General features: G+C 43.1%; 1 protein-coding gene across 1 annotated transcript in view; it reads left to right on the plus strand.

Annotated features, from left to right (window-relative positions):
- The window catches only part of ankrd50 (ankyrin repeat domain 50), a 40,757-nt gene extending 16,227 nt beyond the window's left edge, over positions 1–24,530 (plus strand). Inside the window, exons 3-4 of the mRNA XM_061686086.1 lie at positions 5,059–5,291; positions 19,635–24,530. Of these exons, the coding sequence (XP_061542070.1) occupies positions 5,059–5,291; positions 19,635–23,140 (3,739 nt within the window). The 3' untranslated portion in view covers positions 23,141–24,530. The remainder of the gene's footprint in view (positions 1–5,058; positions 5,292–19,634) is intronic.
- Positions 24,531–25,885: the final 1,355 nt, after the last annotated feature.

The raw sequence follows: 25,885 nt of genomic DNA on the forward strand, positions 1-25,885 counted from the left end.
GATAAATAAACAGACATGGGAGCACTTTGACAGCGTTTTGCATACAACTGCAGTTTGACCTACTTGAGCTTTCTTTCCCCTCTTTCTTTTTTTTTTTTTTTTTGGGACGTGTCAGTGAGGAGCTAATTTAGAATGGCCACCATCCCGGACGCAGCCCTCGATGTCGTCTCCACAGAAATAAAAACAAAAACAATGCAGTCCCTTGTATTTAACAGGTCTCATGACTGACCAATTAAAGACATCGTAAGACTTCTCAGAAGATCACCAGACATTGATAATAGATGTTCAATTTGGTGTTTTTTTTTAGTACGGTCATGTGAAACCAAACCTCCGTGCTTTTCCTTCTTGACCAAAACGACTTGGACCTGACTGGTGGGGGTCGCAGCAGCACATGCTTTGGTGGCACCCTGTTTTGGAGGGGTACAGCATGACCATGCATGATGTAGTCTTACGTAATTGGCATATCGTAGCTTCATATGCAATAAAGATAGACAGTGACTCAGATTATATCTGGAAAATGTTTTATTGCGATTGTGAAAGTTTGTCTGCACCAAGCAGTGGCTCACAAAACATGTCATTTGTTTTATATAATTTTGGAAGACAAAACGAAAACAATGAATTCAATTTGGGTGGCTTAAGCATTTTTTTGAAGTTTGCGTTCATTTGTCTATTATTGATATTCGAGTGGTCCAGTCCACGTGATTTGTGCCTGGGTGGTAATGTCACAGGGTGGAGGAGCGAAGTTTGCAATGCAGTTGGTGGAAGATCGTGTGTGTACAGGATTATAAATTTGTTCGGCTGTGTGCTTTAATGGCAAGTGAGTAGCAACACACAGTTACACATGTATAAGTGCTCTGTTAAGAATAGCACCTACCTGTGAGTTATTAGTGTTTTATACAATGTTAAATAGTAAAAGACGTGTAGCAGTCGCTAAGTTAGCAGCCTAATGAATCATAAAATAAAATGTCTCTCTCTCTCTCTGTAATGCCACGCATTGTTATATTGCGTTTTTGTGTATTTTGTAAAATTGTGACCTGTTAGCAGTGGTATTAAGGGGTGCATTGGCTCATTTAAGTCCCTACTGAAGGCCAATGTCCCAAATGCACCGCCCGCCACTGGTTGAATCAATTCACTGGGGAACACAATTTCTGTTGAGTTGGGTCTGACAGCTGTTTTTAACTAATTTTTGGGTGTGGAATCCAAAACTGTTCTCAGTTTTTCTCTATCACATCAAGTTTTTGAACAAAGTGGAACAAAGGAAATATATACCTACAGTATGTAAATAAAACACTAAGATGGAATAGTTACAAACTTTGAAAACTAAAAAAACAGCTTCTTTACAAAGGAAGATTGACAACTACTGGTCTGGCATGCGTATTACAGCGTTTCAATTGTTTTTGTGTCAAATTTAAATGATTTTGACGTCGTCGAGACACAATTTATCAAAGACTCAACAGACACGGTACCATAAACTGGCCTTGTAGTCAAGATCACATGAACAAAAAAAAGACTGATGTGTTGAGTCAAGAGCAAAACCAGGTGAAGGCTCGTAGATGCCATTTGAAGAAATCTGGAAAAGGGTGAGGAAAGTAGTGTGATAAATGGAGTAAATTGAAAAATATGTTGTATGAGATCGATTTGATAACTTTAGTTATGCACTGCTGTTCTCGCAGTTTTTTTTTTTTTTTCTCGACTCGTTTTGAGAATAAAGTCCCTAAAAGTAGTCTTAAGATAAAGAATCATCTCGAGTGCAAGGGAGTCCTCGATTTATATCTGTACCGGCATGCGACATTTCAAGGTTACGAGCTATGTTAGGTTGGTGATAAACTACGATGCAATAAGACAAATTCAGGTTACGCCGTCGTAGTAACAGAACCCGGTCATAAACCAACGATCACGTGTACTACAACACTACCCTGATGACTACCTTGATAGTATAGGCTCAATGTACATTATATTTGCCCCATCTGTTTTGTAGTTCCTGGTCAGGGTTATCCTTGTAAAATCATTTTAGCCAATGAGTCAGCTTATTGCTTGATGCTGTCTTAACCTTGTAACTATATCAGTCGTCCCACAACATTGTGCAAGTGCATGATGGCGAGTGCATGAAATTTCTTTCACACCATGTCTTCTGTACAGCACTTGGCGTAAACTCGGGCATATGTCGAGGACCGAAGCGAGAGACGCACACTCGGACACGCTTGGCAAAGTGGCTTTTGTTGCGCTTAGTTTGCCCTAATATCCCACAGAGTTGTCTTTTTGTCTGCTGCTCTTGTCTTTTGACTCTTTGACAGCCCAAAAGTAGCTGAATTGCGCGAGAACAATGGTTCTTTGTCCGGCCCACTTGCTGTCACTGTGAATTTGATTGTCTCGGTAGGCAACACAGACACGGCCATTCACGCTCAGTCATCCCCGTGCGTGGACATTCCTTTTGGCAACGCTCCCAGATGGCACTGCAGGTTCTCCGCAGGCTGCAGCCATCAGGAGAGATTAGCCGCGGAAGGCCGAGTAAGATCACAATGAAGCAAGGAAAATCGTCTTAAGGGTGTTAGGAGATTTGCAAACAACGTGCACCCAAGGGGTAGATGTGTCATTTAGCCTTCCTCGGACTGTTTCTAGATCAGGGTTTCCCAACCTTTATTGAGCTGAAATTCATATTTTTATATGAGATAAATGTCACGACACACCACCAAATGAAAATGTCACTAAAGGTATATACAGTGGAGCCTGAGATAAGAATTGAATTTGTTCCGTGACCACGCCTGTAACTCAAAACACTCAAATCTGAAATCATCTTTCCCCATTTAAAATGAATGGAAATGCCATTATTGTATTCCAGTCTCTGAACAAAAAACAAGGAAAATGTGTCAAATTTGTAATGTGTTCTTTATAAGAAAAATAGCACTTTATAATATTGTACTTTATTAAAACATACAGTAATGCCACATTTAAATAGAATGTGAAAAAAACTGAACTCTAGTTTGTCACATTTTTTGCTTTAATTCAGTTTACACAGTACTTCAGGTGTGAGCGACTTGTCCACCCGGGGACATTATATTACAGACATACGACATGTACATAGAGCCATCCCAGCTCATCAGTAAGCCACAGTAATATTTGTCGTTCGACGATAAAGAATACAGTTGAAGGAAAAAGTATGTGAATCCTTTGTAATTTCTTAAATTTCTTCATAAATTAGTCCTCAAATGTAGTCTGATCATCTAAATCACAAGAGTAAACAAACTGTCTTCTTAATCCAATACTGGACAAACAATTATATGTTTTCATATTTTTACTGAAAATAATGTAAACATTCACAGGACAGTGAGGAAAAAGTAAGTGAACCCTTGGATTTAATAACTGGTTGACCCTCTTTTGGCAACAATAATCTCAACCAAACATTTCCTTTAGTTTCAGATCAGACATGTCCAACGATCATTATTAATTTTGGACCATTCCTCTTTACAAAAATGTTGCGTGTGAAGAGCTCTCTTGAGGTGATGCCACAGCATTCACAATTCGGGTTGGGGTCAAGACTTTGACTGGGTCACTCGAGAACATGTATTTTCTTCTTCTGGAGGCATTCTGTTGTTGCTTTGCTTGTGTTTTAGACCATTGTCCTTTTGCAACACCCATCCTCTTTTGCACTTCAACTGTTGGAAAAATGGCCTCAAGTTCTTTTGCAAATTATTTTGATAAAGTTTAGGGCTGTACTGACAATTATTTTAATAGTAGATTCATCTGTCAATTATTTTGTCTTGATGAATCAGCTAAAACATTATTTTTTTTTAGCTTTGCATCCCTTGATTAAAAAACAGGACATTTCAGATTTGTGCAGAAAATGCACAAACATAAACTAATTGTGATTCCGTTACTGGTTTGGACCATAACGTCAGAAAATAGGCAACATTGTTGATCATTGTTTTCCAAAATAAAAGATGGATAATGGCTTTGGAGCAAGTTCTGTTCTCTTGTTTCACAATGAGGGTTCACAAGCAATTTTCTATCCCAAAGACAGGGTATGTCACCTTGGAAGGTGAACGATTTTATCTGTGCAATGTCTACTTGGGTGGTGGGGGGGGGGGGGGTGGTGGAATACCTCAAGAAGCTTTGCCTCCGCTCAAGTTTTCCTATCTATTAATTGATTTGTTAAACCCTATTTTTAAATGCAGAATGAACGTGGACTCTGATGAAAATGTCACTAACCTGAACTCATCAGATCCGTTATCATTGGCTGTTGAGCCAGAAGTAATTTAATGAATCTTGGGAAATGACATTTTGCCCGTCTTACGCCTGTGGCGCTCACACCGGAACAGAGGAGCTCAAACAAGACTCTGCAGTGCTTGAATGTGATTGTTGACTACTGCGGTTCACTTAGCGTTCATGTGCTACATTAGCAGTGGAACTTGCAGATTCCATGTCTGGCTAGCAGCTTGCCGTTGCTGGATCGGTTAATGTAGTGTTCAAACAGCCAACTTGTAATGTGACGTCTAATTCGGAATGTTGTACGTCATGTTTGCTTCAATGCGAGATGTAGCGGGTGGTAGTTTTAATTCACGCTCCACATTTACTGCCACTGGTGCAGCAAAATATAATATTACATACCTGTATCAATAATAGCATCTCAAGACATTAGCTCACAGGCCTGTACAAAAAGGCCCACTGAATTATAAATGCATCTGCTGTGAGCTGAAGTAATGTGCAGTGGACTTAATGGATGCGTACTTAACACCTACTCGCGAAGTTCTGTCCTTCACGTCAGTGCTGTGTCCTGCTCACACAAACATCTAAGTTGCTGCTCGTGTAACAGTAATCATAAAAAAAGGTTGGTTTTTTTTTAACTTTTCTGGTCCAGGAACTTCTTATAGGGAAATGTTATCAAGGAAATAATCAACATCACAATCCTCACGAAACATACTGTAACTGCGATGTGCACCCCTAAATACCAGGGGAATTAGAGTGGTTCCTTGAGATACCAGTTAAATTCGTTTCGTGACAATGCTATTAATTTAAAAAAACTAGTATCTCAAATCATCATTCCCCCCCTTCCTGTCTCAGATGCGTGCTCTTGCCTCTCCTGAGCGCCAAGCCTCCGCCACAGGCTCTCTTCCTGCTGGTGGACTCTGTGGATGAGGGCGGCCAGATGGGCGAGGCGGAGCAGAGGTCGCCGCCGGGCTCCCCCAGGACCATCGCCGAGCTCCTCGCCAGCCATCACGAGTTCCTGCCGCCATGGCTTCTGCTCATCTGCTCTGCACGGAGACAGAATAAGGCCATTACTAAACTCTTCACAGGTAAAAAATAACAACAACAAAAAACGATAGTATATAGATAGTCTTGATATTTTCCGCCGGCAACCTCATTTGCTGGCAAGATTGTTCAAATAGTATCTCAAGCTTCTTGACGTGCCCACAAGCCATCGGGGTCGCCGGTGCGGCACTTGCCTGATGTCCCGTGAGACCAGATGTTATCTTGTCAGGCCAGCAGCCGCCATCCTATTATTCAACATGCAACTTGTCTTCCTAAAATCTTTGCAGCGCGCAGGTCGTTTTGTACAATGAAACGGCATTAACCGGAGTTGCCAGCCAATCGCAGGGCACATATAAACAAACAACCATTCAGACTCACATTCACACCTACGGGCAATTTAGAGTTCTCAATTAACCTAGCATGCATGTTTTTGGGATGTGGGAGGAAACCGGAGTGCCCGGAGAAAACCCACACAGGCACGGGGAGAACATGCAAACTCCAAACAGACGGGGCCGGGGATTGAACCCTGGTCCTCAGAACTGTGAGGCAGACGCTCTAACCAGTCGTCCACCGTGCCGCTTACACTAAATATTTGCATGAAAAACACTGTTTAGCCACAAATTATAAAACAAATGGAAAAACAGTAATTATGGCAGTAACTGATAGTGCCTTCTTGTGCCGCGTGATGACGTATTCTTATGCCGCTACGAAAATTATCCACCGTTTGTGAGCTCATATGGCAGTATCGTTGTAAATCGAGGCCCCCTGTACAGGTTTTGTCATTGCCATGCAGACCCCAAATAACCTACATTATCGGTCTGTATTCATGGTAATATAAACAGTAGATAATATAAATTGATAATTTGATTGATTGATTACTACCAGGGGAATTAGAGTGGTTCCTTGAAATACCACTTAAATTAGTTTCGGGACAAAGGTCTTAATTTAAAAAAAATAGTATCTCAAATCATCGTTCCCCCCTTTCTGTCTTAGTTTATGACAGATTTCTGTTTCTACAGCGGTGGACAGTAAACAATCTTCCCGGTGAGAGCGCAACCAATATTTTGGTCTCCCAGGTACTGGAGTCGCCGCAACTGATCAGCCTCGGTAGTCTCGGCAACAAGCTCACCAGTGAGATAGGCCCATAAGTGTGTCCTTGTAGATTGGATCAATCTTGACTGCCTGGCAGAGGTGGGTGTAGGGGTCTGCTTGGAAGACTTGGCAGGTGTCCACAAATTCAACAAACGGACTGCGAAGGAAGCTGGTCGCATAATATTCACCAAGATGTGCGATTCAACTGACATCCAAAACTTCCCTTCACCCTTCCACGTACTGTCGGTGTCCATGCTAGATTAGATTATTGACGGCCATCACAGAGCAAAGCATCCTCACTCCCATTTTCCGACACCGACAGCACAAATGGTTTTGACGTTCTGGATTAGATTTTGTTTCTTTAATTTGCCGTTTTGAGCCTCGCTTTTCAGTGTGTTCAAATTTTTCAGGAAGATCCATTAGACATGGCAGCTACCGCAGAACTCAACAGAGTAGGACTCGGATCGCTGGCTGTCTGTTGCAGTTTTGCATGGGTTTTCATCAGTTAAAAATGTGATAAACAGCTGTTGTCGTCCTCCTCCTCCATTCTCGACTGCCTACTTTCACTTTTCCTTTTTAATGGCTCTTTGATGGCGACGGGGCCTTCGTCAATCTCTGCTTAAAACTGCAGGGCAAATGGTTGTCAACATTCTCCTTAATGGGCTGCTTTTAAACAAGAACTTGCTCATCACGTGATTCCACCATTTTGAAAGGAGCGAAGGTCATAGATATTAATTTCCCCTTCTTTCTTTTACATTTTGGAATGTGAATGTGTGCTCCTGAATGTGTTGTAGCGCCTCATTTATTTCTTATTGAGTTTGTGCACTGGCACGTTTCCACAAAGCCTACAATAGCTTGGCTTTCCTCTTTTACGGATGCTTTTTGCAGCACCTTTTGTTATGTCTGGATTCAGTCTTCCGCTTTGAGCTGAAGACAATAATAATCACTTTGCTTCTTGCAGACATGCACATAAACAAAACAGCGTAACCCATTTTCCGTGGCCTGCCTCTATTCAATTGAATTAGGAGTACACTTTAGTCATTCATCACTGTGTCTAAAATAGGACACTTGAGTACAATTTACAACAGAGTTCTGTTCAATGACACGAACAAAACCCAAGAGACGGTGACTCATGGCATGGCTCGTGTGGCTTCTTTAGATACCGTAAATTGCGAAAAACTCATAATTCCTAATAATTGGTGTGACAAGCTGAGATTCATCTCCTAATTTTTATCTTCTACTCAAAAGCTGTGCTGATCCCAAATCCAAAGCGATACAACGCCGCCATCTACTGGGATATGTTAGTCATTGCAGTGGTTTACAAAGCTGAATTTCACAGACAAGCTGGGCGACTGTCAGGCCTAACCGCTGAAAAATTTACTTGACATACAGTATACTGTATGTACGTCTGTGGCAGTAAATTTACCAGAAAATATTGGTTGAGAAGGCAGCAAACTTATTCTGGATTGGTGATAGTTTGGAGTTTTGTGGATAAGGTTTGAATAAAAGACTCTTAACCATGAGACCATGACCATAAGAATCCTTGTGAGGAGAAGAAGTGCACTTGTCTTTGGGAGTCTTACACACATTATCAAGCATTAGTTGCAGTTGACTTTTCCTGACAGAGATTACTTTTTTTTTTTTCCTCCACTACCCTCAGGAGAGCACAACTCTTGATTCTTCTCCCCTTGCTCAAGTATTATTCCTTGTGTCCGTCTCACGCTTTGGAATGCACTCTGGGAACGTTTCAACACCTCGGAGACCGGAGCAGGATGAAGGAGGCTTTTCTGAGGCCTGCAGCAGAATGCCTCGCTCGCATCCGCTCAGCTCGCAAACAAAGACGCTTCTGTTTGCGACAGGAGTGCGGATTTGGATATCCTGGCACTCGCGTGTTATGATCACTCATTTATGATAAAGTCCCAGACTTCCCCCGTGTTGAACTTGGAATTTACAGACTGAAAAAACAGTATGTAACAAATCTGCAGAGAACATGCTGCTTTTCCAGCGCCTCCCCCTCAACTCAGTGCAGTGCTACTGTACAGCCTCGATAGGGGCAGTGGAGTGGAAACACTTCAGGTGACAATTTTGGTCAGGAGTTGGTTAAAGTGCACAGCAATTTTACAAGGTCCCGGGGAGAGAAGGCCGAGCAAAGAAGAGGGCGGGATGGAAGTGGGGACATGCGACTCAAGCTTGCAAATGAAATAAGGTGTAAGATTTTAAAAAGTGGCAATAAACACAGTCCAATTACTCAGCCTCCTCCCAGCTGTTGGTATTTTCTTTCAGTCTCAAGAACTTTGAACATTCCAAGATGAAGTCAAGAACTTCAGGAAAATACCATTCTCCAATCTTTATCCGTGTCAATTTTCTACGTTTGACTACATACAAAGAGCACACGGGTATCATTTTTGAATTTTTTTTATCAGATTTGCAGCAGCTATTAAAAAGAGAAGGACATGAAACCCTAGATTAAAATCTTTTCATCTTTTCATAGGTGGCTTTTAGTAACTGGAGAGATGGTTAGATTAAAAAATAAAAAAAAATTCAAAAAAGGCAGCCACAGTGAGTGAGCAGAATGTACTGGAGCTATTCATTCAACCCCTCCCCTCCCCCATTTGTGACCAATTTGTTCCTTTGAAAATTCACTTCCTTGCAACGTAGCACCCTTCAGCACATTATCAGGGCTGTTTAGAGGATGGATGGATAGGATGGATAACAACGGGGTAGCTTTAAAGATGGTGCGTCATGGTTTCACAATGAAAGCCCATCTTTTATGAAATGAAGGACAGATTAATTTTTACTCATCTTTGTCATTTAAAAGCACCCCTAATGGAGCTCTGGTCTGTTTCCGTGGATCATTTGGTTAGGTCACAGTAACCATGGTACTCGAACATGAACCCTTCTCTACAGAGTACATCACAAACTGTGACCATGTATGGTTTTGGTGGGAAAGTGACTCAGTCAGACTGGAAAATGGATGACTACGTATAATGGTGACATAATTGCAGGTAGCTGATGAACAGGAGAAACCTCTGACTATGTGCATGCACCCTGCTATTTGCCGGTGCCCTTCCGCCTGCTACTGTAGGTCATCCAGATAATGTAACAAAACCCATAGACTGTTCCGATTAGTGAAATGCAAATATTTGATCACTGCAGTTATAATCGTCATACAGAGATGGAGTGCTACTGGGGCTGCAAAAGAGAACCCACCCCAATCCCGTTTACATGAGGGCATTCCAGCTATTTCAGTGAGGTTTACTTCCCCAATCAGGACATCCATCATTTTCGTTGTTTCGCCAATTTGATCCTTCCACAAGCTTTGAACTAGCCGCACATTCACACTCACATTAATTCCCCCAGCAATACCCCCCCCCCCCCCCTTACGCCCTGCGGTAATGAATCATAGATTTAATTAACTGCGTTATTGGCTGGGAAATGCTACACAAAGCATGTGGCCCCTTTTAGAAGACTACTCATTTTGTGAGGCATGTCGGGGATGGGGGGGATCCTAAGATGACACAGTTTCGGGCTGTTTGACCCAAAACTAATCAGGTGATCTTCAACACATGGCAAGTTTTACAGCTATTGAATCATCCCTGGGGGGGGGGTGCGTTATAAATTCCTATCTATTGTACAATAAAAGCTAAATGTGGCTACGGCTGGGTCTTCTCTCAGAGGGAGCTTACTTAGCCCACCCTGGGAACGTGAATCACGGTCTTCACCTTGCCGTGCCCGCTGCTGTGAATGGCGCGTTCATTTTGCCCAAGCTGCCAAGAGACCCAACTGATTTACCGCAGACATTCACAAAGGAGAAGGGTATGTTTAAAGCACTCCTCCATCTTTCAAGATGTCCTTTTGTCATCATGGCCTACAGCGGAATCTTAACACAGTGGCACTGCAAAAAGGTCAATGTAATTTTTAACATCTCCGTGCATATACATTTTTGTTTGAGATTTATTTATTTTTGTCAGCCGCCTCATTTAGAGGTCATTGCAAGTGCTTCTGGCACGCTGACAACACAAATAGTTGTAAAGCAGCAAGTTGTTTTACTTCTTCTGGACTGCAGGAATGCTCCCCCAAGAGAGACAGAGATACCTATGAATTGGCCGTAAATTATGTGTTTAGATGATGGAGACGTACCAGTGCGAAAGACATAGTATAACTAAATAAATCAAGAAGTTCATCAAGGATTACAAGGATTTGACGAATTAGAAGATTAGAAGATAATCCACGATATGAATTTGAAATCAAAAGAAAATTATCTTGGAAAATTGCCTTGGAAGGCAATGACTTTCCTATCTATCTCCTACCCTTTCTTATTCTTTCAAGCGGGGTGCACACATGATGGGTTTTACCATTTTAACCGATTTTTTTTTAATGTGAGAGACCCTACACATCACGAGGAAAATAATTTCCAAGTATGTTCTTTCTGCTCTTTGAGTGTGTTGTGTACTTGAGATGACCAACACAGCACACCGCAGACATAGCCATATCTCCACCTACAATCGTGATTCTCCTAACTCAAATCAGATGTCTGTCGTAGTATCGTAGATTGACCTGTGAGAGGCAGCATTGTGTCACAGGGCATCTATATTGCCAGAAAATACAAGGGATGAAGGAAGAGTAGTAGTAGAAGAAGAAATAAGAGGAGAGGCTAGGATAACTGTTATCTACATTGGCAACTCTTCTCCTTGTCATTTTAATTGTGGTGAACGACTTGGGAGACATGTTCTAAAAAACACTCAACACAACTAATTGCTCTTCTGTATTTGTGTCCGTCAACGGCGCAAACTTTCCTAATTAGCTATCGCTCCATTTCACATCACAATCCCAGAGTCTTCTGTGGCTCGGCTCAATTTGGCATTGAGTACAGACACAAGGATTTGCCAACGTGGATATTGAACTGGTTTAACATTTATGATTGTTGGCCTTGGCTGTTTTCCAAGCTGGTCGGCATGGAGAAAATTCTCTTAACACACCCCACACCACAGGATAATCGCTCAGGATCATATTTTAGGGACATCTGATCATCGGTACTTTGCTGAGGGAAAATGCTTAAATATGGCCCAATTGTGGGTATGCGTGTACCTTGCTTTACAGTTTACCGTGAAAATGTACGATTCCAAATTCGACCCAAGTTATGATATTACAAGGTTTTTTGATTACGATATAATGAGTGCAGGAACATTTCGCACACATAATAATTCAGTCCCCAAAATGTCATCGTAGCGATCAGCGGTATCCGACAAGCACATTTACGCTCAACATTCATGCATGAGATGTCATCTGTTAGGCTGCAAGTCGACTACCACTTGAGATGATTTGAAGACCGTAATCCTGGCTGAATACTGTAATTTCACCAGCATGCAGTCTGACTGCTGGCTAAATTACAGGTCTATCTCCACCAATGCCACTGCAGTGACATGGCAGACGAATCTGTGTGATGCCCTTTGGTATGTGGCATGCCTCTTCCAAGTACTTATATACAGAGCGTTTTTATGTTTCCGAGGCTCTGAAGCAGTTAGACTGAGGTAGACTTATCGGATTATGCTTTAATTAAAGGGTGTTATAATTAGGTCTTAATTAGACTTTAGTATGGATAAAAATAGAAGGGATTCCTGGCACATTCTGCCTGTTCTTGCTCCCCTTGCTTTTAAGGAAAGATCTTTTTTGCCTCATGACCTGCTTGACAGTTATAACTCTGCACTGATTTTGCCTTGCTGCTGATATTTTCTTGGTCTGGATAAATTGCCAGTGAAGCATCAAAAAGTTTCCAGATCTCTCTGGCGTTGATTTGTCTGCATAGAATGATTAAAATGTGATGTGTGTATTTGTTGTGCCGGTGATTGGAAACGTGGAATGCTTTACACCGGGTCGGCGGGAAGTGTATTGATGAACATAAAACAAGGGCGAGCGATAGGAAATCCGATCCTGTGGGGGCTTGAAACTCGCAGCGCTCACAGCTTTTTCACACCTCGAGTAGGAGAGTTGTGTGTTGCAAATACTGATAATGCTACATCGACATTTTAGGTCACATTCCTATTGGTCGGTTAGCAATGACCTGCATGTATTTATAGCTGGGTTTTGTCAGGCTACTCTTATCATTTGGCTAAGACCCCTCTCTCTATGACTTGGAGACTAGTTGGTGACTTGATGGCGACTCGAGTCTGCTGGTTGCAGAGACCTCTCCGTGATGTCTCCTGAAGACTAGCAAGGTCACCAGGGAGTTGCGGTGAAATAGAGCATGTTCAACTGGGGAGTCCTTTATATACTCACTACAGAGAAAAAGCTTAACGTAGCTTAATATCACAAATCTGCGCTCAAACGTCACCGAAATTTATGTGGACAGCTCTGCATACTGTATGCCCACTTCAACCACTGAAAACATCAGAACGATCGCCACAATATTTGCGATTTATTTTCCTCTCCATACGCTCACTCGAGAAAAAGCGTTACGTTGTTTAATGTCACAAAACTGCAAATCAATTGTCACCAAAATTGACAAATATTTACTGTAATTATGACTTACTGTGTTAGCATAAAATAGTAATAGACTTCTGCGTGTTCTGACTTTCGTACAGTACATATTTAAGTTGTCGTGCTATACCCCCTTTTAGCCTCTTAGTATTTGTTTTCCTAGTTCACGATTACATCATGAAATATGTAAATGAGATAGCTGGCAGTGTGATGAATAATGTTTTGGTTCCTTATATACTAGATTGGGGGAAGGGACTTTGGAGCATGCATAGATTATGGAAGAACAATCAAGTAAAAACCAGTTTTTGTCGAAAGGTTTCACGTACAGATGACAAGGTTGATCCATTTTCACAGCAAGCCTTAAACACAGCTGAAAAAGAAAGTCGACTTCGAGACCTATTTCTGAAACAAGTCGACCTATTTCTGGAAAAAAAAGATTTCTTTCAAAAAATAAGATGTTTCTGAGTGAAAATGGGCCAAAGTTGAGGTTTCCACATAGCATGTTGCTCAACTATCCATAGCTGATCCCATGTGGTTGTTTTTTTGTTATCTCAAACTAGATGAGACTGAATCAACAGCGCAAAACAAAATGAGTAGGGCGCTACATTTCATCAGCCATCAATCAACTCTTAATGATCGATTATGCCCATCGCTACAGATTACAAGACATAATCACGCAACATCTATCCTAACAATGAGAGATTTGTTTTGGCACGATTCCAGTGTTTAAATGGAAATGTAAAAAAATTGCAATACATCCATCATCTTGCAGCAGTCTCATTAATTGTTTAAGCTGAACAGACAGTTAAAAAAAAACATCTTTCATGTAGAGCAAGGCTTCGTGGCCTCGCTGGTTATTTGAGTACTTGTCAACTTGCTCAGCTGTGGTGTTGAAAGAAGCAGCGTGAGATATGGTGATAACCTTGCAATACGTCGGCGTGACCAGGTGCAACCGCCTTATAGAGTCCTGTTGCATCGTAATGAGCTTCTGTCACTCAAAAGACGCAGGTACTTTGTGTACCCCCACTGCCCCCCTCGCCCCCTCAGACCTGTTCAGTTAAACCACAACAGGTTTGACTGGAAACCGACTTGCAATTTAGCGGAAAGCATGTTTGAGCATGATCGTCGTCCCCAGTGCAACATAATTAATTACCAGTAGGTCAAACGATTGTGATGCAGTGCCGTAAAAAAAACTATATTCTACGATCATCTCTCCAAAGAGAGATCAACAGAGAGCTTGGCAAACAAAACAATATCTTTCTCAGATGAAATAACCACACTTGTCTGCAGTCCCTTCTGGACTCTGGTCCTCATACTTGTGTGGAGGAGATTGGCGTGCAAGTGCTCGCTGGAGCGGCGATCAGCGCAGCTGTCGAGCAGACGCTGTCGCGAACGGCTTTGCCGGAGCGTCAGAGAGCAGCCGGGCTTAGGTTTCTGTTTTCTTTGGCGATCCGCTGACCTAAGACGCTGTCCCGCAAAAAGGAACGTGGACGATTCGAGACACTGCATCTCTACTTTAAACACTGACCCATGAGCTCACGCCATCAGTTTCCCCGACGCACACATGCCCTCTGCCTGGTTTGTAAATATAAAAAAATAATCTCCAAGGCAAACAGTCGCTCTTTTGTACTTGGAGCTGTGTCTCCTGTGGCTGGTATCCAGTTCTGTAACAAGTAGCAGCTGGCTAAGAGGCCTTTTTTTTTTTACTCTGGCGCTGCATCTCTCACACTGATGAATGTGGCACTTGTTGTTTGTTTCGCCGCCACTATTGTTCGGACCTAAAAGCGACCACACAGATACTACAGTCGAGGCTTTGTTGACTGAACAAGATTAAGTTTTTGGAATGCTCCTATAGCCAAGCTACGTGTTGCATTCCTGTGTCCTGTTTAACTGTGATTCTGTCAAAAATGCTGTCTGGACTAGGGATAGCTAGTACTGAGCCCTGGTATTAAATCTGCCCTGGGCTAAATAATTAAAGAGAGAGTTGACAAGCTCCACCCTTAACGGTTCTGTTAACGGTCTTGGAGAAATGACATTTATTTTTTATTTATTTAGACTATATGAACGTTATTTTGCACCTTTGATCGCCCCGATCTAATTTCTAACTTGCAATAAAATTAAGATATTCTCCATCTCGCCCCACACTAGAGCCATGCACAAGAGGCACGGCTAGCTTCGGCTCATGCGCAAGATGAGCAGTTCCAGGAGTTGTAGGCCACTGTTTCTTATGAACTGTTTATATAATGTTCAACATTATAAAAGTGATTGTTTTCAAGAAAGTTATTTTTCTGTAAATCATTTTTTATTAATTTATTTTACATGAATGTTGTTGCAGTTGCAACACAAGTAAAAAAAAAAAAGTGATAATTCAGATATTAAAAAAATAAAAAATAAATCTACATTTAAAATGTATATAAACAGTTAAAGTACCGTACCTTACGATACCCACCCCTAGTCTGGACTGGCATAATCTAATGCAGGGTTACCTGAATTTGAGGTTGGGGCCCTAAATTGGTTATGGGTCACTGTTTGTTTAAGTAAGGTGTTAGCTAATTTACTGACTATCAATCCACATTTTTGGGCATGTTCTTAAAAATGATTTTATGTATATTCAGGGTATACAGGGGGTTCTCTGTTTTCCCAGGTCCTGACATACAAGGTTTCTATCAGTGTGCATAGAAAGTTTACCACCGTACTTACTGTTCTGCATTTAATTGTTTATTTATGGTCTACACCTGTTTTTCTTACAAATACAGTATACTGCATACTGTATTGTAACTATGACTTAACCACTGCTTTTGCATACATTCGTGATAAACTATAGCACGGTCGGAAATTTGAGTTATGTGGCTGCTGTAAGAATGGAACTACATCGTAAACCGTGGTAAACAGGATAATTGAAAATCCTCAAGTTAAGCATCTTTTAATACTTTCTCAATATTTTCTAAAAACAACAACATTGTTTTGCAACCTAACTGACAACTTTGTGCACTGATTTTTTGTTTGTTTGTATATAGGAATACAATCTTCACTGAAGAAAACCATGTATATTGTAGTGACAGACATCTTTCCCTGTTATACGGTGTAAAATTGGTCGACGTAAATGCAATTTTTCTCTGTTCTGTTTTAAAGATACAGTATCGGGCAGTGGCTTGACTTCACGGCTTCACTACCGCATTCTCCACCCCTGGTGGTTTCAAGTGACTATCCTTACAATTGTTGTGTCAGTAACCGCGGAATGTTTTGTCTGCGGCAGAGAGGCAATTTTATTTTGTTTCGCTGAGGAGATATCACAGCTTGAAGCATTCCTCCATAGTAGACAGTGTGCTCACACGGATCCCTCGGTGAATAAAACCAATTAAATTCCACTTCAAGGCAAAACATTACTTTTTCATCCGAGCCATTTAATGGCCTCTTCCCCTCTGCTTAGCTCATGGCTTACCCAGCTGCTGCAAACCCAGAGTGTCCGTAGAAGGCTATGGTCAAGAGAGTCAGTGACATCAGAATCTCACAGTCAGACTAAATACACCATCGAGCCTGGCCTAAAAAAGAACCTTAAAATTCTGAGATGATAAAACATGGGAATATATTTAATATTCTTAAGTGTTTCTGATAAAAGTTGTAAGGACTAATGTTGAGTAAACAAATCTCCCAAGTGTGCAATCACAGAAACGCAATCTGCAACTGTTTTTCGGTAGTCACGCATATTTCCAAAATTCTGCTAATGTGATTCTTTTGATTTTTTAAGTTGGAACTGGAGCAAAAAGTCATGCGGCCAAAGAAAAGAAAGGGAGGGGGCGGTCGGAGGAAACGGCACATGGTTCATTGCAACAATTAACTGAAAGTGGGTTAGGGTCATTGGGTTTTTGTTGTCATGAACACTTACTATCAGTGTATAGCTTATATGTTTAAGATAACTTTATAGCTATAACAATGGAATGTGTCAGTTACGTTCTTCCATATGCACGCATAGCACAAGAACTCAAGTATTTTTTTTTTAATTCTATGGAGGTCTCAAGGACGGAAAAACCCAAATATTAGCGGGGAGTGCACATCGCTTGTCTTGGATCCTTGTCCTAAATTTCACTACATGCTTGGGAACTGCCGCCTTGCCCGTCTTGTTTGCTATCCAGCCTCCAGGTGTGGGTTGGCTGGCCTCATGGGAGTAAAATTCCACAAGTCCGTTCGTATCCAAACAGTAGCCTCAGCTTTGGCAACAGTTTGAGTAACGATAGATCTCCCGTGAGGGGTGTTTTACAAGTGAAAAGCAATCATAAATACAAATGATGAGCTATCTAGACCCAAATTTGGACGCAAGCGCCTTATTTCTAGTCATAATTACAGCATATATTTGTATTCAAAATACCTAATAAAAAAAGAAAAATGCAAGTAATTGATGTCGCCCCCTCTACCTGTGGCTCTGCCATATATATATATATATATATATCTACATATATATATATATACACACACACACACATATATATATATATATATATATATATACATATATACATATACACATATATACATACACATACATATATATGTATTCTGTCCCACAAACTATGATCCTGAAACACTAATCATTTTAAACTTATTACATTCCTCTTAAAAAATGACTTACAGATGATTTGATGCCTTCATGCGACAAAGACTCTCCGTAACTTCTGCTAGACAACCCAGGCCTAAACTTAGCTTCTACCAGACATACAAAGATCTAAGAACAGTCAAAATGCATCACTTCAACATACTTCCAAGACAACAATTTTCTTAGAAACAGATAAAGAGCACACAAAAAACATGACTAGGTGAATTTGTGAAAAGCGAACTGTGAATAGGTGATAGTTCAATGTATTAGATCGATGAATCTATTAAAAATCTGGATATTTGTACACGGGGCGGGAAAAAGACCTTTTCCACAGGGATACTTGATGTAAAAACCCTAATTGTCAGTTCTTCTGGTCCCAGCGGCCCTGAAAACTGTGTGAATTGTAAACAAAGGCACTCTAGAGTGCACTGATCACACCGGTCACAGATGGCTTTAAAATACAAGAAAGTGCATCTTCCAGAAAACCATGGTAGAGCTCTAGAAAGTAATTATTCCTAAAGATGTTCATTAAGCCTCAACCCTCTCAGCAGAAAAAGACCTACGATAGAAGGACGCCATGCACAATCAGCGGGCGATAGGATTTTTCCCTCGCCCCCTCACTCGTACGTCAACTCCCCATAACCACAGCTCATGTTGTGCTCTTAACATTTGTGCCGATCGTGCTGCCAAATATTATTATTACTATTTAGTCAAACATGTTTTCTTTCGGCAGGGGATACTTATTTCTTCACCCATTTGTTCTTACTTCATACCACTGTGTATCTGTTGGAGTGCTTTTTGTTGTGGCCAGACACATTTCTCACATTTTATGGGGGTCATTCCTCCACAAAGGTTGACATTTCAACTGTAATGTATGCACGCTTCGCTGTTAAAATAACCCTACAAAGTGAGAGCATTCCGTAAGTTTACCCGGCCCAGATTTGTTTTCCCTTCACGACTTATTGCCCAAGTTCAAAGCTAACTGCTGCTTGATGGTCTCTTCTGCCAGCAGCCAGAGGGATGACACGCTCATTTCCTCCAAAAGGATGTGTTTTAGTCGGTTATTCCGTTCCTGAGGAAATTGAAGATTATCTCAACCTAATTATCTGAAAAGTACTGAATCAATGTCTAAATACAGGGTATGATTTTAAAGTTAGCCTTAAAATATCCCAACATCAGTCTATTGAGCTCACTGATTTATAAGCCGCACATATCCATCCATCCATTATTATTTTGTAGCGCTTGTCCTCAGGATGAGCTGCAGCCTATCCCAGCTGACTTTAGGCAAAAGGCGGGGTAGATCCTGGACTGGTCTTCAGTCAATTGCCAGTCACATTTAGACGAACAACAATTCACACTTAATTTACACCAATGGAGAATTTAGTTTCCATTTAACCTGCATGTTTTTGGGATGTGGAAGGAAATCAGAGTACTACGCAAGCACAGGAAAAACAAACAAACTCCACTCAGGAAGGACAAAGCTGAGAGTCAAACCCTGAACCTCAGAACTGTGAGGCAGATAACCACTAGCTCACCGGCCACGCATTACACATACAAACACAAGAGAAAACAAAAACTGCCTTTTTCAGTGGCCAGGTCGATCACCTTCAGTGTGAAGGCTGCATTACGTCACATTTTTAGTATGATGATGGGTCTGGGCGGCACGGTGACCGACTGGTTATCACATCTGCCTCACAGTTCTGAGGACCGGGGTTCAAATCCCGGCCTCGCCTGAGTGGAGTTTGCATGTTCTCCCCGTGCCTGCGTGGGTTTTCTCCGGGTACTCCGGTTTCCTCCCATATCACAAAAACATGCGTGGTAGCTTGATTGAAGACTCTAAATTGCCTGTAGGTGTGAATGTGAGTGTGAATGGTTGTTTGTTTGTATGTGCCCTGCGATTGGCTAGCGACCAGTTCAGGGTGTAACCCGCCTCTCGCCCGAAGATAGCTGTGATTAGGCTATATGTACAGTTAACTCTTTAACATAGAGCTTACTGCAAAAAATGCTGAACAGGAAACAATTTTAGTGAATTAAAGACATGCTAAGAATTGCAGAGAATGTAGTGCTCCTGGGATGCAGAAAATCTTCAAATAAATCGCACATTTGTTTAAACCGCAGGGGTTAAAGTTTTAGCTTTTTGTTAGAATTTTATGATAAAATACTGTAAATGTTTAATGACTACATATATTTGTCATTAATCTAAGTGTACTTTTTGTCTTCCAAACAGGATTCCGGAAAATCAGCCTGGACGATCTGCGCAAGGCCTACATCGTTAAGGACGTACAACAGTACATCCTCCACCGTCTGGACCAGGAGGAAGCCCTGAGGCAGCATCTCACCAAGGAGACGGCGGAGATGCTCAACCAGCTCCACATCAAGAGCAGTGGATGCTTCCTCTACCTGGAGCGAGTACTGGACGGCGTGGTGGAGAACTTCATCATGCTGCGCGAGATCCGTGACATCCCTGGCACACTCAACGGCCTCTACCTGTGGCTCTGCCAGAGACTGTTTGTCAGGAAACAGTTTGCCAAAGTCCAGCCCATCCTCAACGTCATCCTGGCCACATGCAGGCCGCTCACGGTGAAGGAACTGTACCACGCAGTCTGGACCAAAAACACTACGCTAACAATGGAAGAGTTTCAGAAAAAGATGGACATCCTCTCAAAGTTGTTGATGGACGGTTTCGACAGCACCAAAATCCTTTTCCATTACAGTTTTGCAGAGTGGCTGCTGGATGTGAAGCATTGCACACAAAAGTACCTCTGCAATGCTGCGGAGGGACACCGGATGTTGGCTATGAGTTACACGTGCCGGGCGAAGCAGCTCAAACCCCTCGAAGTGCAGGAATTCGCGCTTCACCTCGTGAATTCCAATCTGCAGATTGAACCGGTCAATTTGGCTCTTTGGATGGTCTGGAACGGTACCCCCACCAAAGATTCTCTTACCACCGCCATACCGAGGGAACAGGAGGTTTTGCAACTTCTGGTCAAAGCCGGCGCTCACGTGAACAACGAAGACGACCACGCCTCGTGTATCGTACAACAGGCCCTGGAGAGAGAGGACTCCATACGGACTTTACTAGACAATGGAGCCTCTGTGAACCAGTGCGACTCCAGCGCTAGAACTCTGCTCTCCAACGCAGCGTACAGCGGCAACCTTGATGTCGTCACTTTGCTCATCTCTAGAGGGGCGAACATGGAGCTGGAAGACAACCACGGACAAACGGCTCTCACCCTAGCTGCAAGGCAGGGCCACACCAAAGTGGTCAACTGCCTCATCGGCTGCGAGGCCAACATCAACCACACGGATCACGATGGCTGGACTGCGCTGCGCTCAGCCGGGTGGGGTGGACACTCAGAGGTGGTGTCCGCTCTGCTCTACGCTGGCGCCAAAGTGGACTGCGCCGATGCCGACGGCAGGACCGCCTTGAGGGCAGCCGCTTGGGGGGGCCATGAGGACATTGTGCTTAACCTCCTCCAGCATGGGGCCGAAGTCAACAAGGCCGACAATGAAGGAAGAACAGCCCTCATCGCCGCTGCATACATGGGACACCGGGAGATAGTGGAGCACCTCCTGGACCACGGGGCGGAAGTCAACCACGAAGACGTGGATGGTCGGACCGCCCTCTCGGTGGCGGCTCTCTGCGTCCCTGCCAGTAAAGGCCATGCCTCTGTGGTGAGTCTTCTCATCGACAGGGGGGCAGAGGTAGACCACTGCGACAAAGACTGTATGACTCCTCTCCTGGTGGCCGGCTACGAAGGACATGTGGACGTCGTTGATCTACTTTTGGAAGGCGGAGCCGACGTGGACCACACAGACAACAACGGGCGCACCCCTCTCCTCGCAGCTGCATCCATGGGTCATGCATCAGTTGTCAACACATTGCTATTTTGGGGCGCGGCCGTGGACAGCATTGACAGCGAAGGGAGGACCGTGCTGAGCATCGCTTCTGCTCAGGGCAATGTAGAGGTTGTCCGGACTCTGCTGGACAGAGGTCTGGATGAGAACCACCGGGACGACGCTGGTTGGACCCCGCTGCACATGGCGTCCTTCGAAGGCCACCGGCAAGTGTGTGAAGCCCTCATCGAGCAAGGTGCCCGATGCACAGAGGTTGACAACGACGGCAGGATACAGCTGATACTGGCTGCGCAAGAGGGTCACTACGACTGCGTCCAAATTCTTCTCGACAACAAGTCATGTATAGACCAGAGAGGCTATGACGGGAGGAACGCTCTCAGGGTGGCGGCGCTGGAAGGTCACCGGGACATTGTGGAGCTTCTGCTAAGCCACGGTGCCGACATCGATTACAAGGACGCAGACGGACGCCCGACGCTCTATATACTGGCACTGGAAAACCAGCTGGCAATGTCGGAGTACTTCCTAGAGAATGGCGCCAACGTGGAAGCGTGCGACACAGAGGGAAGAACGGCCCTCCACGTGTCCTGCTGGCAGGGTCACTTGGAGACGGTACGGCTGCTCATCAATTACCATGCCGACGTCAACGCTTGCGACAACGAGAAGCGCTCCGCCCTGCAATCAGCCTCCTGGCAAGGCCACACCAGAGTTGTAAAGTTTCTGATAGAAAACGGCACACGCGTCGACCACACGTGTAACCAGGGTGCGACGGCCTTAGGCATCGCCGCCCAGGAGGGTCACATCGACGTGGTCCAGATACTTCTTGAAAACGGTGCAGACCCAAACCACGCTGACCAGTTTGGACGCACAGCAATGAGAGTGGCGGCCAAAGGCGGCCACTCCACCATCATTAAACTCTTAGAAAAGTACGGAGCCACAACTCTAAACGGCAGCAATCCGTCCCCGGTGCACACGATGGATGACAAAATGACAGGTAAAATGCAGTCACTCACCATCAAGTCCAGCAGTTCTGGCAGCACCGGCGCGGGAGATCTGCAGTCAACAGGACGCGGCGGTCTCACCAACGGGCCCGTGCACGCATTCAGTTCGCCGTCAGATTCCCCCGACTCCACGGTAGATAGACAGAAATCATCACTGTCCAACAATTCACTTAAGAGCTCCAAGAACTCATCCCTGAGGACCACGTCGTCCACGGCCACGGCGCAGACTGTACCCATAGACAGCTTCCACGGCATGACCTTCACCGAACAAATCCAGCAGCACTCGCTGCCCCGTAGCCGCAGCAGACAATCCATCGTCTCGCCTTCCTCCACCACAAAATCCATTGGCCAGCAGCCACCGCCGTCGCCGTCCAGTGACTTTGACTGGTCGTTGCCAAAACCCGGCCTCAAGTCGACAAAGGGAACCAAGCTCGTAAATGGCATGGCAAACAGCAAAGGAGGGCCGGACAAGAAAAAATCCAAGAACGGCGGCTCGACGCAAGGCCAGGTCCTTGAGTATGAGATGACCCAATTAGACAAGCGCCTCTCCCTCAATAAATCGGTCGCCAAGGACCCCCATTGCAAGGTCGTATTCGGAAGCTCAGCACAGCAGGACCAGCTCTTCATCCACAAACAGAGCTGCGCCGAGAAGAAACGCAACGGCATCATGACCAATCCCAATTACCACCTACAGGGTCACCAGGTGTTCTTGGGTCGGGTGTCGGTTTCTCGCGCGGCCCAAAACCGAGGCCACCACCAGGACGTCCTAGAAAACTACCCCATCGGAGACACGGAGCTAAGCCTTAAACAAGCCCTCAGACTGCAGATTGAAGGATCGGACCCCGGCTTCAACTATAAAAAGGAGACCCCCTTATAGTTGTTTGTGTCAATGACAGACAGAAAGACGGCACATTTGCAATGACCAACTTTTAGGTTGCTGCTGGATCGGATCTAATCAGACTTGCATGAAGAATGTTCTCCATCTGGACTGTTTCCTCCCTGAGAAACACTCAAATCCTTCCTGAATGCCAACAGTCACAAACGTGCCAAAGCAACTGCATTTGGAAGATCTCAAAAAGTGGAAACCTTACTCGGGGCTGGGGGAGAGTGCTGATCGGTAGCTGCCTTGAGGCTTTCTGTGAACTGATACTCAATGTGCCTAAATTCTGTTACAGCCTTCTCCGTGCAAAACTATCATTATAATTTAATATGCTATTTAATGAAAAAAAAGAAGTGTATGCACTTTGGAAAGAGTCAAATGACAGACGTGCTTTTGTTTTATTTACTCTGTAAGCCCATCCTTATTTTATCCGCAGTCTGCGACTATTCTTTTTTTATTGTTTGTCGGCTGTGTAGCGTATGAACACCTGAATGTTGTATCTATAGGCCGCCTTTCTCCAAATATTCCATTATGTTCCGTGTTAAAAGTAGTCCTGGCGATTTGTTAGCATTTGATATGAGACCATATTTATTTTGGGGAGAAAAGCCACCTTTTTTGTGTGTTCTGCTCTACCATGGTGCTGTTGTGTTTGGACAAGTTGCCTGCAGCTATTTTTGGACTCCTGTTCTAAGTGTTCAATGACAAAAAGGATAACAAAGGTAAATTTTTGTCCCCATGGGATTTTTCTTTTTTCTTCTTCTCTTTAGTTGTGTGTTTATATATTTTTTTTTGCGAGCGCATAAGAATATTTAACTATATCCACGGTGTATCGTCCGCATTGGTTTGGTGCTAAACTAAACGCAGTACTGTTGTGAGAGTGTAACGCTGTCAAGGGGTCAAATGCAAAAGACATGAAAACGGCTTAAAAGGAGGTTTAGACTCTTAAAAGCCAAAGTTGGAAAAAAAACAAAAAACAGCCAAAACGGGACCTAAAAAAATAAACATCTGTTTCTCATGAACGCTGCAGTTACAGGCTGTGTCATATTTTTGCATCATGTTATGCTATTTTTCGCCAAGGACTACAATCATGGTGACCTATCGCATGTACAAACACTTTGTAAAGGCCTGAAATCTGTCAGTCCGCTATGGAAAAAAATGCAAAAAATGTTCAGTCTCATCAGTTCAACACCTCATTGGAATTTTGTCTGCCATCTTGGCATGATTGGGACTGTAAATATCGCAGTGTACATTCAACATTCATTTACTTCCAGTATCATATGAAGTGTAATTTTGTCCCCATGTACGTTAAAAATGCTTAATAAACATATTTGCTTTACTGCTGGAAAAAAAACACTTGTTCTTTGTCTACCTGAAATGGGAAAAAATTAAATAAAATGTGTGGCAGCACTGCAGTTTGCTGGTTTGGGTATTTCGTCACACGATGCAGTCGACAGGACTTAAACATGTATTCATTGTGCCTGTGAGAGGAGCTAAAAGGAGGAGAGCAAGCAAGGATTCCCAGCTATGGACAATTTAGTCTTCAGTGTTCTTAACATGCATGTTTTTAGAATGTGGGAGGAAGCCAAAGTACCAGGAGAAAAAAAAAAAAAACGTGCGCGTTTTATTTCCGGCTATTCCGGCAAATGTAAACTCCACACAGGAAGGGTCCGGGTATTCAATATACAAACGAAATACAGTAACCCCCCACCTTTTCACAGTTAAATACTGATATATCTCGAATGCTTTAAGATGCATGCAAGTTTAGCTTGGGTTATTAGCGGAAGTTACAGAGAGTCTGCCAAAATCACATTTTTTCTAAATCAAAAAAATCTGCAAGCCATTTGCTTTTAAGGCTAATGTTGTATGATGAGTTTCAAATGATATCAAATTGTTTTGGAATCATAGTTTGTGCTAAATTTATATCTTAAACTCGTTAGACTAATAGCATAATTGCCTTAGCCATGTTTGAACATTTTCGTAAGAAATAAAATAAACAATTCAACTGGCCACACTTGGTTGCACATGCAGCAAAGTTCTCAGAAATTCTGCTACACACACAGTATTTTGAAACAATAATCACATTCACAACACATTATACTTTATTTCAGCTGAGCGATGTGTTGATCAAAAAGACACCTCTATGTTAGCGGCTAGCGAGCTAAGCTAAGACAGCGAGCAAGCTTCAAAGGGTTCAACGACACACACACGGGCATCCATAGTGATAATTTGTAACTCGCCACCTTCTCATTTGCCATCCACGAGACAGGCTGACGTCTTAAACTGCACTAAAAGTGTTTAGGAAATAACACACACTAATACTGTGGTTTCTCGGTCCAACCACTAAGAACACTACGAAAAGGAGTGACTAGAAGTGGGATGTAGAATAGGATACGAGGAAGAGAAGAAGGAGGAGGTAACGTTGTGCTAACTGCTATCTGCTAACTGAAAAATAAAAAAGGAATTACAAGCGTGTTTCTTTGAAATACAACACATACAGACCTCCACATAAAGTCTGACTTGTATAAATCCAGTGCATTCTTTTCTCATATTGATACAATTGATTCATTACCTTTGAAAACAATTTCAATCGATAATATTTTTGTCCAGAAGGCTAACTTGTCAAGCACAGATCGATCCAGTCGGATGTTAGGAATATGAATCGGTACACTGATATAATGAATGAATCGTTACACCCATCATTAAAACACATTCACTGCCATTGACGGCTTTAGAAGTTAAATA

This window comes from Phycodurus eques, chromosome 9, assembly GCF_024500275.1.
Source record: "Phycodurus eques isolate BA_2022a chromosome 9, UOR_Pequ_1.1, whole genome shotgun sequence".
NCBI lineage: Eukaryota > Metazoa > Chordata > Actinopteri > Syngnathiformes > Syngnathidae > Phycodurus > Phycodurus eques.